At 37.7% G+C, this 14,860-nt stretch overlaps 1 protein-coding gene across 1 annotated transcript in view; it reads left to right on the top strand.

The window, feature by feature from the left end:
* The first annotated feature begins 475 nt into the window (after positions 1-475).
* Positions 476-14,860, top strand: part of lifra (LIF receptor subunit alpha a) — a 30,686-nt gene continuing 16,301 nt past the window's right edge. The window contains exons 1-3 of the mRNA XM_067439582.1: positions 476-633; positions 11,913-12,050; positions 13,297-13,439. Of these exons, the coding sequence (XP_067295683.1) occupies positions 11,984-12,050; positions 13,297-13,439 (210 nt within the window). The 5' untranslated portion in view covers positions 476-633; positions 11,913-11,983. The remainder of the gene's footprint in view (positions 634-11,912; positions 12,051-13,296; positions 13,440-14,860) is intronic.

Raw genomic sequence — 14,860 nt, forward strand, 5'->3', positions numbered from 1 at the left:
CCTCTATACTGTGTATTTGAAACAAAATTTTCTCTGTATCATGCTTCTTGTAAAAATATTGTCCGTACTGCTGCTGAAGGTACACGCCGAAAATTGTGTCTCATATTACCCGTTACATTTCTCAGCGCTGGTCGAGATGGACTAATCACAGTCGTGTGCGATGATCAAGAACTAATCACAGTCGTTTGCGATGATCAAGAATGGCGTTTAGTTTTATTTCATAATTTTACAGAGATTACCGAAGATATGCATACATGTGCATCTAGAAATTACACGGATCACGGACACTGTCAGGTACTAATCCGTGTAATTTTTAGATTCATATTCACTATCATACGAATGGCGTAAAAAACATCCTGAGAAGTGAACGCTCTGGCTGCGGCCTTGAGCCGACAGTCGCCCCCTGGAGGAAGTCAAGTGTTTGTCGCATAATGAACGTTAGGTAGAACGATCCGATCAGGAGCCATTTGGGAATGGGAATCCGGTTCGGTCCCCCCAGTTCCGAAAACCGACACCCGTCTGGAAGGCCATGCGCTCCCATTAAACCAAACACACCAGCGCGGATAGCAGCCGTTCTTTTTTATGGATATAACCGAGTGATTTCGAAGACTTGAAGATACTAAAAACATCAAGGTAACAGTTTGGGAACGTGTATGTTGTTTTAACGTTAGAAACCCCCGTCTATCTGTATTAACTCGCGAGGTTTGTTTGTGTTATGAATATAATGAGTTATAATAGAAACTTATTGACGTATTGAAATGTTTCGCTGTGAATTTCATAACGCAACGTTATTTATAACAGCAGTTAGAGCAATTTAGATAATATTCGACAAGACAATTCCGTTTAAGATATTTTAATTTTGCTTTTGTTGTTTGTTTTTATAAGCAAATGAGGTAAACTAAAGGAAATGTATCCGTTTAAAATTGGCTGGTTTGGTTAAATTGGTTATGTAGTGTCGTGTTGTTTTCTTTCCTAGACCGTTTTGATGAATGGTTTATTGTAAACAGTCTTTTGGGGCGTTGCTTTATCAGTTTATATTTTGACCCAGAATACTTTGCATCGTCCAAGCACTTGTGTTGCAATACATCAATTTGAATTTTTAATAATTTCCATCAAATTGTCAGATGTAATACCATGGTACTTTACATGTACTATGGTACTGAATGATTGCTGTATTCATGTGCTATGGTTTTTAAGTATATCCTAACTGGTTCGTGCTTGTGCTATGGTACTTGTTATTAGTGCATGTAAGTTAGACTCACGTTTGAATGCTATATACTAATTAACAGTACCATGTGATTCATTTGATATCATTGTTGTGAATGTGAGCCAACAATTACAGGACAATCTCCACTAATGATACACCTTGTACCATTTCTTGTGTTGACTGTATGAATCAGTGAGTAAGTTATTACACAACAATGTTGTACATATGAGGCCCTTTGAACTGTAAGTAAACAGAAGCAGCAGTCCATAGCTGAATTTGAGTCTTGATATTGTGGTCTTGGTCTTGAGACCTAAATATTCTCTCATAGTTTACTCAGGAAGATGAGATCTCTACTGTTTAATGAATTGAATGGTGACTGAACTTGGAACGAAGTGAGAGCGATAACTGGTTTTCGTTTTTGACGTACTGTGACTATTAATCTGATGTCTGTTGAGATATCAGTATTGCAGATCTGTTGAGTCACTGTCTCGACCTTTATTTTTAGCACACAGATGTTTATTATACTCATGTATATTTAATAATTACTATGTTGTGTTAGGTGGCCCTCAGAATTTGGGTCACCCTCAGGGCTGCTCGCTCGGTTATGGCAAAAATTCATAATCATGATTATTTTTGGTCAATCTTGAAATCATGATTTTTTTTTAACAGGACTATTAGTGGGCGGTATGATCAAAGTCTTTTTTCACAATATAAGCATTTTTAAATATCAGTGAAATTTCACAATTAACGACACTTCAGCAAAAACTAATACTAGGTTAACTATGATGTTAAAAATATAGAGATATATCGGCCACCATATAAGTATCAGCCAATATGTCAATTTTTATTTTATGTCCTTTTGTAGCTGGGGTCCAGGCTAACTTTATTCATTACAGTGACCCCCAACTGAAAATTTTAGGGGCACAAGCAGAACACGTAGGGAATGAAAAGGAGAAAAAAATATTAAATGAAAGCTAATACCAAAACTACAGTCGTTTTTATTGGTTTTTGTATTAGCTTTCATTTATTTATTTTCTTTAGTTCTAGTAATTTTAGTTCTTTAATGCCAATTTATTTGAGTTAGTTACCATTACAGCATAGATACATTTAAAGGGGGGGTGAAACACTCAGTTTCAGTCAATCTCATGTCAATCTTGAGTACCTATAGAGTAGTATTGCATCCTTCATATCTCCGAAAAGTCTTTAGTTTTATCATATTTATAAAAGAAATATGGGCTGTACCGAGTCTTTCCGGAAAAAAACGAGCGCCTGGAGGCGTATCGTGTGGGCGGAGCTAAAGAATGACAAGCGCGCAAAGCGGTGACGTCATCAAGCGTGGAGAAACCCATCTATCTCAGCTAATACAGATAATGATCCACAATCAAATCTGAGGCTGAAATAAATTGAACAGGAGAAACGGCAACAGCAGGACGTCCGTCTCTGTGGTATGTAAGTTACTGTATTTAATGGCCTCTCCACATTTCTGTGTGTTTACTCGCAGAGTATGAGGACATGATTCGGTTTATGGACTATTGTATGCGACTAGATCTTAGAAGTAGCAAGCAAAACGGTTTTGCACGTCAGAATACTGTAACGTTATACAGAGAACAACAATGGAGTAACCGTTAGCGCATTTGAATGACGAAGCACGCGATCGTGTCGTTTACTGATGTTTACTCATGCGACGGTAGCCAATAGCAGAGACATTTGAAGCAGTTTAAGTTAACTCACCGTCGAAGCTTTATCGCTGGAACCGCTCCGTCAGAAACACACTTCTTTGGTATGATTTGGTAAAGTCCTGTGACAGCAGTGGCGTGTAAATCCATTTTGAGACGCAACTGAAACGATGTTGTCAAGCTTCCCGTCATTTCTGCGTTCAAATCGGTTCAAATGCAGCGCTGCCTTCCCGGAATGCTGTGCTGAAGAGTTGAAGTCGCTCGACGTCACCCATAGGAATAAAGTGGAGCGCGGCGCCGTTCACGGACGACTGGATCTGCAGCTGAGAGACTGTTTACAGCGTGCTCTAGTCACGCGCGCGCGCACCCTACCGGGAGAAGAGCCCGTACGGCCCATACAAGGACCTTCCGCTCTTATTAACGTCAAATAGACCCATACTCGAAAAAAACTCGCCGAAACTTGTGAGAAACCGGAAGGAGTATTTTTGACACAGAAATACTCCATCAAACGTCCAACATTAGTTTTTGAAACTTTGTCTATGTTTAGGATGGGAATCCAAGTCTTTAACAGTGTAAAAAGCTCAGTATGCATGAAACAGCATTTCACCCCCCCTTTAAGTTACGTAGGTTTTCTGTCTAATATTTATCATTTATTTTATCTCATTTAATGACACACCTGTGGTCACCTTTATTTAAAGTTTGTGAATGTATCTGTTTCAAGTCAAACGTGTTTAAACTGTGAAACTTTCTACCTAGAGGTTTAGTTGTCTTGTTCTGAATCAGCGAGACTCATTCAGTCATGTAGTTTTGTGTGATAATAAGTGGAAGGAAGCCATTAGAGCACACTGCTCTGGACAGATTGTCATTGTTCTCAGCTTGTGTTAAAGTGCTGGGTGGGAAAGAGAGGAAATTGTGTCTGTTCATGGCGCAGAAAGAAAAAAATATTTGCCGTCCTGTAAGAATTCTGTCAGAGCTTTCTTGGATTCCAGCGGAGTTTGAGTTCAGACTATAAAATATTAGCCTGATGTTGTCATATTTAGATTAGTCAGAAAATGAGTGATACTGTTCCACTGGGCTGTGATTATGGGGCGTTTTAACCGAACCAGGAAAGAAAATGCCAACCAATCAGAGCAACAGTCTAAGTGTCGTCTAGGGTTGGGTACCGAACTCTGTATTTAAGGGCACCGACCAAATTGCGTTGGTAACCGAAGTACCGATTCACATTAATTCAATCAGTACCACATTTAGGTATCTGAGAGCACATCTGGTGATATAGTATCTGTGAATATTAAACGGCAAAAAGACTATTTACGGTTAGAATCCTGCGTGCTTGTGTGAGTGATTGGAGCTGACCTGCAGTTTATTTACCACACACACACACACACACACACACACACACACACACACACACACACACAGAACTCCATCTCATACGAGGACTTAAAGGCATGTCCGTCATCTCCAAAGCAGCTCTGAGAGTCACTTCAACAGCATTTTACCGTTTCATTAAAATTAAAATTAAAAACTACCATCATGTCATAAACACACAGAAACTCAAAGGTATACACAGCAACCCGTCAAAATAAAAGATCGGTTTAACTTGAGAAATATATTACTGTTGTAGAATTTAGAGACGTCTCAGTCTAATAATAATACTAACACTAATGTAATAATTATAAACGATCAAAACCTAATTTTACATCCATGATTTAATTTTAACAGTACAAAGCTCAGTTGTGCAGCTTTGTTTGACAAAAAAAAAGTTTTATTAAATTAAAAGATAAATTGTTTTATATCTTTATTTGATTACCAGAAAATACACAACACGGAATTTGTTGGAATTTGTCTTTGCATAGAAATTTAATTAAAAAGAAAAAATAATAGTATGGTTGTTTTTATGAATTCCATTAATGATAAATTAATAGTAATAGCAGACTACTATTTACTGGTAAATATTACAGTGATCAAACATGGCAGACCAAGGTAGCTCCGGCATAATGTCAGTAACACTTCTATAAAGGATATAAAGTTTCTTTACAGTTATTGATGTATCTCTTAAGTACAGAAAAAAGCTACCGTTGGGTACCGGTACTGGTTAAAATGTGAATGTTGAGCGACCATAATGAGCGACACATAGTTGTCAACAGAACTCAACGCTGGAAGAAGTAGATGAAGAAGATGAGTGTAAACGATCTTTGCCAGTGTTGTAAAAAGAAATTGGAGTATTACCAACACAATCATCATTTTTAAGAGAAATAGTGAATGCATACACAAACAAGTTTCTAAATGAATTCAAACCAAACGCTTTTTGGTAATGTGGATGATCATGGTTACGTTACTGTGGATCATCTGTCCATTGTCGTATAAAGCCCGCCATGACAATTTGATTGGTCCGAACAGCTCTGGTTCAAGCGCAGTTCCTCGAACCATCAGATCAAGGTCAGACTGAACATACCGACCTCAAATGTTGTTAGCGGGGCTAAGTCGGCTGGCATCCAGTCTAGTAAAATATTAACTCTGCTGCAAATTATTCTCCTACTGCTAGTTTTTTCACAAGCTTTGTTTTTTTTAAAGTTTTTTTTTACCAGTAGGCCTATTTATTTATATAATGAATGAATGTTTTTTGTTTAATTTGTTGTAGCCTATTTATTGCAAATTTTATTTTAGCGTAGTTTATACTGTTATAATTTTTATTAATATTTTTATTCAGTTTTTTTATTTTCAGTTTTATTTAGGTTTAGTTTTATTTAATTCCAATTTGTACTTTTAGTGCTTTAACCTTCCATCTAATATTTATATTTTATTTCAACTCTTTTTTTAGTTTTAGTTCATGGAAAATAATCCTGATTGGTGCACAATTGTGTTTGTGTTGCGGTAAATTGGCTTTGACTAAAATTTAAGGACTTGTGAAAATGTAAGTTATTTACAGAATTGGTTGGATAATATATTTTCAACCATTAAATATGCTGCCTGGAGTCACCATAATTGAGTTCACTGTTTTTTTGTAAAAGCTATTGTCTCCATAAATATCATCAATATATGTGTTTAATAACTTTATTCCATCACCACTAACTAGTTTTTGTGATGGCAGCTTGACTGTAATTTAACTGAATTGTGAGTAATTTGTAGCTGCTATGTTTCACATTATTTTCTGTAACTCACCAAACATTCGAGTTTGACACTTTGCTGAAGACCCACCGCCCAGGCTGCCAATGCAAACACTGGATTCCAGCACCCAGCCGAGGTTTGGGCATGTGTGGGCTGTTATATTTGGTTAAATAGCAAAATGAATCTATGAGAAATACAGTACCCTTTCAAAGACGCCAAACATCTCATGTTATCTCAGATGACTTCTAGTAATCATGTATTTATGTTGGTGATGCAAGAAAATGGGTTGGCAGGGATCCATGGGATTTTTTTCCAGACCTTGTTTCAGTAAAAAAAAAACGGTGTCTGCTTCCCTGTTCTTTGCCCTCTGGCGGTTCACGCCTGGTGGAATATTAAAGAGATATGTCAGCAAGACCATTGTGAGCTCTCAAACAAAACCACAAACAAGGTCTGCAAACACGCACGTGACGTTTTATTTTACCGTAACCATGCAGGACATGTCAATATTGAGAATCTTGTTCCTAACACTTATTTGATATTTGGAAACAAGCTAGATGTGCTTTTTGCCGCAATAAATAAATGACAACTAGATTAGTAGGGATATCAAAAACAATGTTTTTTTTCCCCAAAATTAATGGATTTTGTCTGAATGCAGTTGCATGTTCCTAGGTTTTGCAGCACAAGTTGTCTAAGGCCATGTCTACACTAGCGTTTTAAAAGGAAAACCATCCTGGTCCATACTGCCATATCCACTGCATTTCAGAAACAATCCTCTTCCACACTAAATGACTGAAAACACATGTCACATGACTGTTCATGCACACTGGGTATGCCGTATGCGTGTACAAGTGTTAACAGTTGCTGATTGCTCTAATAATAGCTTGCCTCTTGCACAGCTGTACTATTTTAAAATACAGCATTTAACTGCACAATGGCTGCTAAAAAGGACAACAAAGTCAGCAAAGCTAGCAGTTCGGTCTCCTTGTTACACGTCAAGGCTGGTCTGTTACCATAGACTGTAAAAAAATGTGGATGTAGTGTCCTTGACGTCACCCATCTGAAGAGCAGTTTTGAAGCCTCAAAGTCAGCTGTTGCCATCTTGGATAACAGAAAATGGGCAAACAGGCGGGATGTGGGCGGAGCTGAGGTCACGTGATCACTAGCAGACTGCAGACAAAGTGGCCACGCCCTTAATTATGCAGAACTTTAAGGCTTTATATAATGTAAACAAATGAGTAATTAAAAAAAACGAATCTCCCATGAAGGGCAAAATTAACCATATAGAACCAAACCACGATTTGTACCAGGCTATAAACATGTTTTTTTCTGCTGTAAAGTTGGGCAGTTTAACATTGGGATCAATGAGATCCTGCTCCCTTCTGGAGCCTGTCCCTAGTGGCCAGTCGATGAAATGCAGTTTAACTCACTTCTGTATTGGCCTCAAGAGAAACCGGTGGAGGTTGCTGCTTGTCTGTTACAGAGCAGTTGAGAGAGATGGCTCTCGTCCAAATTATTACCCCCCTGGTTGAAGTCGCTTCCTGATATCCTAACCCTAACCCCTCCACCAAAGCCTAATCCTAAAACTACCAATACTAAGGGGGTAATAATCTGACGGAGGTCCGAATTTGGCACAATACCTGTTGTGTAATTTGAGCAGCCACAGCTTCGTTTTCAAAAGTCTCCATTTTGGGCTGTTCAACCTGAAATGCAACCCTGAGTTTTCAAACTAAAACGAGGTCTGCAGCGTTTCCAAAAGTCTCCCATTTCATGGGTCAAAAACTAGTAGGGTAGATGCCAGGTGTAACCGTAACAAAACGCACTGGTGTAAACAGGGCCTAAAGTGGTGCTTGCACATGCAAACCTGATCAGCATGACACTAGTGTGTTCTGGGCATAGTATAAAGGCTGATTTAATCTGCGTTGAACCTACGCTGTAGCTACATTGTAGGCTGTGTATAGCATACTTAACCTGTGGCGTTGCCTTGTGTGCAAAATATAACAACGCACCAATTCTATGCGGACCACAAACGCTGTGATTGGTCTTCTTATAACCCCACCCTCGGGTCAGAAAGTCACTTTTCCGCTTGCCTATTCGCTGTCTATTTGCCGCCATTACTGATGCTGTGAACAATAAGCTGCTTCTTCTTTGGTTTTTGCCTTGATACTGTAAGTTATGCTGCCTTCACGTGCTGTCAAAAATGTCCTTCTGAAGTCATGATTACAGATTTTGACTTGAGAAGGTGTCTAGGGGTCTAATTTTTTATAAGGAAATTCTGATTTGATATCACATTAAGGCAGCATTACACCATCAACATGCCCGTGCCGTGGACACTGCCTACTGGCGGTCTGTATAAATGGAAACTAACACATAGCCTACGGCGTAGGTCTGACAAAGAGGTATAAATCAGCCTCATTCAACTGCTTTACACAAGCCGACATGTCCACCATCTTGGCACGGCTAACATGACACTGTTTGTCACGCGAACAAATGAATGCATTTTCACTGAACACGTCACAAGACTGTGCAGCCTATGGCTGTAAAAACAATCAAGCTATATATTCAAGATGAAATGGGATAACCTTTCATCGGTGAGAATGTGCTGGTTTGTGTTTGTACTCAATATGCAATATCCATTTGCAGAATTATTACAATTGTAAACTAATTGCTGTGCAAATCATCCCCATAAATGTTCATCATAATATATGGTTCTGTGTGGTTGCTAGTGTGTTGCTATGCGATTGCTAGGGTGCCCCGAGTGCTTACTTGCTGACTGAAAGTCTTTAATATGCACTGGGTCTGTCTTTCAGAGTCCTATTGTTTAGAATATAGTGGGTTTGAGGAGTTTGTTTACATTATTGCACAAAGTTTGAGATATTTGTTGAGACAAGAATTACCACTAAATATGTTTATTGGTTATTCTGGCAACTGTAAGTGTTTTTTGCATACTCAAAATTAGTTTTCTTCTAAAACTATTTATTTTCTTTTTCTTCCTTGGATTTTAAACTGTTTCTTTTTCTGCTGAAATGTTTTTTTCAGGCTTCAGTTTACTGGAAATGTGAAATGGCTTCAGTTTCAGTATGAGGCGGTGTTCGGGGATTCACTTGCGGGAGGGACTGAGTTTTGATGCTTGTTTAAACTTGTATTTTGGCATAAGTGCCCAAGGCCAGATCTGTCCAAAAAAGCTGCAACTTCACCCTGTATTTGTTCATGATCCAATTGCTCATTTTTGTCTTAATATTACCTTGACTGTTGTGGATTGCTGAATATGATAGCTTGGTAGTGTCCTTTACTTAAAGCGTTAAACTTTGGTGTGTCACTCTTTCTGCAAACATTTGTGCTACAGACGCAAGTTAATCTTCAAAAATGTGCTTTATTGAGACCCATAAGTAACTAGAATCCACATAGAAATTTACTAAAAGCTGCTTAGAAGACCTTAGACCTTGATTGCACTAATATTCTTGTGAAAATGTACAAATAGTGTTTTTCTTTGTACGCCTTTCATCCAGAAGGTTCTTTGATTGAGTGAGGTAGGAGTGAAGTAGAAGCTGCAGCATTGTGCTAATTTAATCTTTCATAGGAATGTGATGTGTTCTGTGTTTACGCCCTTGTGAAAATGTGAATACACTATTGGTATGTCCAGCGCTGATAAGATGCTCATGATGTGTACTGTTTTCTCAGCATGCCTCAGTCCTCCATTTTGATTGATCAGACACCTTAATATCAAATGAATTGACATGACACCATTAAAAACAACTGAAAATGTTGTATCTACACGAGAGAGATTTGTTTTCTGGATTTTTGTTTTTATTGCATAAATGCAACTCATGAATTTTTGTAAATCATTTTTTTTTTTGCTATGAAAATAGCCACAGATGTTGAAATGGAATTAAATAAAACTATACTGATTCAAGAGTGAGCTTGTTTGATCAGATTTGCATCCCTAAATCTCAGTTTGGTGTTTTGTTTCTGCATGGTTTCTGCAGGATAAAAGCAGGTGAGGGCGGGAAATTCTGGATTTTCAGGGAATAAATGCGGGTAGTGATAAGGTAGATTTGTGTTAATGCTTTAAGACAAAATATTGAAGTTGAGTGTGGTTACTTTGGATCAAGCTGGGTATTTCTATAGGAAATAAGTGTCTATATTTAAGACTAAAAAGAATGTCCCTGCATCCCATTATGCACTATCTGCCCTAAATAGTATTGAATATTACTAATGTCACATGATACTATTTAGGATGGCTAATACTATGCACATTGAGATGCAGGCTTAGTTATATAATATTGTTGACACAGTGATTATGTAACCAATTACTCTTTGGTTTAATTTTGATCTGCCTTTGTAATACCTTTATTTAACTCAAGTAGTAATGATAAATTGAAATGATGGAATATTGAAATGGGAAACTATGTACAAAAGTCATACTACTGCTATTATATATAGTGTGTGTACTAACCAGAAGAACTGCTGTAATGCTGTAGTAACTGCTGTAAGTGTATGTACTTGCCCGTGTTTTACGGTGTCTTGTCTTTCCAGCCTTCTTATGAGTGTATGATTAAAAGAGTTAAATTGTGGTATGTTTATATGCATTTTGTTATAGTGCCCTTGTTGTGCTATTTTAAAGGCTTGTAATTGGGTCTTGGAGCTCTCCCACAATAGGTTCACATGCATTGTGAACCCTAAATGCAAACATTTACATATTTGCATAATATATGTTGCAGCATCAGCTTTTTTCTCACTGTATCCAAGCCATGTGATAAAGTATTCAGTCTCTTTTAGGCTCTGATTGGTCAGATGGAGCAGTCTGTTGTGATTGGTCTACTGCTTGCAGCGCCTGTTAAAAACAAAATACTTATTGTCAACAACACAAACCAAACTTGGGGAGTTGTCAAAAAGTTTTTAAAACAGACTATTTCCCCACTATATCAAAATGGATCGCATGGTGATCCATTCACACACATTGTCAAGAGTGCTTGTTATAAAAGAGATGCATCATTCTCATACTGTTGCTTCATTATCTTAAAGGGTTAGTTAACCCAGAAATGAAATGTATGTCATTAATGACACCCTAATGTCATCTTCGGAACACAGTTTAAGATATTTTATATTTAGTCCGAGAGCGTATTCTGTCCATGTCCAGAAAGGGAATAAAAACATCATCAAAGTATCCTCAAATAAAGATTCAAACGGTTATGAATCAGTGTATTGATTCATGATTCGGATCGTGTGTCAAACTGCTGAAATCACGTGACATTGGCGATCCAAATCATGAATCAATACACTGATTCATAACCGTTTGAATCTTTGTTTGAGGTTTGAAAACAAATGCGGAAGAGAAGACAATGCTGAATAAAGTTGTAGTTTTTGTTATTTTTGGACCAAAATGTATTTTCGATGCTTCAAGAGATTCTAATTAACCCACTGATGTCACATTTGCACTACTTTGATGATGTTTTTATTCCCTTTCTGGACATGGTCAGTATAGTGTGCATAGACTTTCATACGCTGTCAGACTAAATATAAAATATCTTAAACTGTGTTCTGAAGATGAACAGAGGTCTTAAGGGTGTAGAACGACATTCATTAATGACGAGTTAACGAGTTAACAGAATTAACGAGTCATTAATGACATCAATTTCATTTTAGGGTGAACTAACCCTTTAAAGCAGTATGAGTTCCTTTTTTTTTTTTTTTTTGTGCAAAATTTGAACCCTGCATGTTTTTTTTTAATTCATGCTAAAAGTTAAAAAAGGGTGATGATACATAAAATAAAAAAAAAGCATTCTTTGCATCAATATATTGACTCGGTAACACAAATGCAAGGTGTTATACCTTTTTTCCAAGTTTGTTTAACCCTCAGATTTCTGTCCTGTAAAACTGATTTCAACCTATTAACCTGCATTTGTTTGTGTGTTTTGTTGTAGGTTCTGTTCTGCAGGTCTTGGTTGTGTTCTGCTGTTTCTGTAAGCGGTAAAGCAGTGCCGGTTTGCTCAGTATGCAGGGCTGGGTGATTCTGGCTCTGTTGCTGAGCCTCAGGGTCTTACGCTCTCAAGGGCAGAATGGTGAGTGTCATCAAATTCCCTGCCAGATTGAGGGTGTGTTCACACATGGCATGTTTGGTTGGATTAAAACAAACCCTGCTGTGATTGCTCTGTTAGTGCGGTTCATTTGAATAAGTGTGAACGCTGCCATCCGAATCCTGGTGCGCACTAAACAATCTTGCAAACAAACTCGGATGCGGTTTGAATGAAATATGAACGCAACTCGCACCAAAGACATGTAAATTAACCAAAAACAGGACATCATGTCACAAGATGCGAACCTAAAAAGGACAGAATGCTCAAGCCTACCGTTTTTCTCTCGTCACAGTCGTGATGTTGCCTATCACAGTTCGGTACAGGCATCAGGACCGCGTCTCCTTGCAGCAGATTTTGTTTTTTGTGTGTGACGGAGGGATTCCTGCCGCAGTTTTGACTCCTTTACACATTTAATAAGCTCATCATAGAACGAGCACATTTAGTCCAGCACACAGTATTGTTTTGGATGCTTGGAAAATTGCATCACAAAACTCACAAAATATACGTAATAAAAGCCAAATAATCACCTTGTGAACATATCCCTGTGCCTTTAGGTTTGGTGTTAAAATGCCACTGTGAATGCTAAGCAGACCAGGACTAGATGGGTTTTTTTGGGTTCAGACTGAATAAACCAAGCGAACCGAATTACAAGTGTGAACTGTGAACACACCCTTAGAGAATTCTGCTTAGTCACCAAAGGTTTAACTAGGATTACACGACATCAATGACCCTGGTTAAATTTAGTGTTAGTCTACTTTTACTCTACCATTTAAAAGTTTGGGGTCGGTACGTTTGGGGTCGGTACGTCTTCTGCTTTCCAAGACTGCATTTATTTTGTTGATTAAAATACAGTAAAAACAGTAATATATTGTGAAATATTTTTACAACATTAAATGTCTTTAAAATGTAATTGACCAATTTAACCAAGGGAACTGAATTACTAGTGTGAACTGTGAACACACCCTCAGAGAATTCTTCTTAGTCAGCCCAGGTTTAACCAGGATTACATAACCAATAAAACATGTGACCCTGGTTAATTTTAGATGATGATTTGCTGTTCAAGAAACGTGTCTGATTATTACTAATGTTGTAATAGATTATAGAAGTCATAGATTATAGAAAAACTGCTCAGTGTATAGATGGTTTAATGCATTACAGTTTTTTTTACCATGATTTACCAACTGAAATGAAGGCCCAAGTAATTTCTTCTTCTCTCTTTGTAATGTTACAGGTCTGGCTGAACTTCCTGTGCCCCATGGTTTAACACTACGGCCTGATTTACCTGCACAGACTCTTTCTTTGACATGGCAGAGTGACTCATCGCTTTTTGACATTGAGATTTTCCACACCGAGCTCATGAATGTGGTGCTAAATGTAAGCGCTCCTATCGTTGGATGTCATGTTGACCGTTAATCTGTTTTAATTGGTTAGTGTTGAAATATGCATTTGGGTGTGTGCCATTTAAACACTGGGAATTATTACTGGAACATCATGTCTTTTATGCCACATCCAGGCTCAATAGGGTTCCACCTTCAGTTCAATAACAAGAGATTAAATGCAAATACACACAAACCAGTTTCTCAACTCAATGTTTTCCCATCTCCTATGAGTCACGGACTGTGACTTTAAGAGCTAACTGTTATGATAGCGATTACATTCATGTCTAACTTGTTTTGGAATTTTTCGGTCATTGTTATTCTGTCCATATCGCAAAATATTTGTTGCTTTTTTGGATTGATTATTATTGCATTCTGGGGCAATATTCAAGGCTAAATGCAACTCTGTCGGCACACTGTTGATTACCACAGAAAACAATATCTGCTGGCCTTTCATTGTAATTGCATTACTGTTCCTCTATAACTGAGGGAAGAGTCGAAATGACTTCCTGTGGTAATAGTTGGCATGCCACAGAGCCCATCGATTACATCTGATTTATTTGCCTCAGAATATTCATGTCAACATGAATCCAAATTTATGTGTTTACTTTCATAGTTTGAGTTTGTAAGCCCGGCCAAATCGTCCCAATGGGGGTAAACCATGGCGGATGAAGGTTTTGCACGTTCTGTGTTTTCAGTTGGGCATAAAGGATTTAATTCCAATTCATTTAATTATTCTGTTTAACCCTTTGTTGAAATGATATTCGTTCATAACCTGAATATTTCCAGAACAAGTCAGAATAAATCAAAGTGTAACAATTTATTAACAGTCAGGTAAATATATAATGCCTATTACATAATAATTTCAAAGGTAATCCATACGCAACATAAAATACTTTTAAGAATGAAATGAGTTAAAGAATGAAATGTATACCTGACATCTGAAAATTACATAATGCTGGGTTATCTTAAGACATCCAGCATTACGGGCTGACCTGATTACAGTATTGAGCCCTGATCTCTGCAACATTCCTTAAAATACCCAGACCAAGGTAGAAACATTCAAATGGTAACACATGTTAACAATGGGAATTTAAATGTAATCACTGTCCCATAGACCTGTATTGTAAAAAGACCAAAAGGCCGAAAGCCACACCGACCATACTAAGGCAAGATATCTTTAAACTCTAATCTTTATGTTCTGGTTTACTTCTGTGGAGTTGAGATATTTGTACCAGTCGCACTCAGACATTTCCGATGATATCAAACACATGTAATGCTGTATCGTGAGGATTGATGTTGTAACAGAGAGATTTTGGGGTGTATTTTCAGTGGTCTCAGCATGAGAGGGCGTAGGAATTGGGGATAGAGGTGGTCAGCAGAGAAAGATGTAGATTAGCTGATACTGAGGTGAGACTT

The sequence above is a fragment of the Pseudorasbora parva genome, chromosome 3 (genome assembly GCF_024679245.1).
Source record: "Pseudorasbora parva isolate DD20220531a chromosome 3, ASM2467924v1, whole genome shotgun sequence".
NCBI lineage: Eukaryota > Metazoa > Chordata > Actinopteri > Cypriniformes > Gobionidae > Pseudorasbora > Pseudorasbora parva.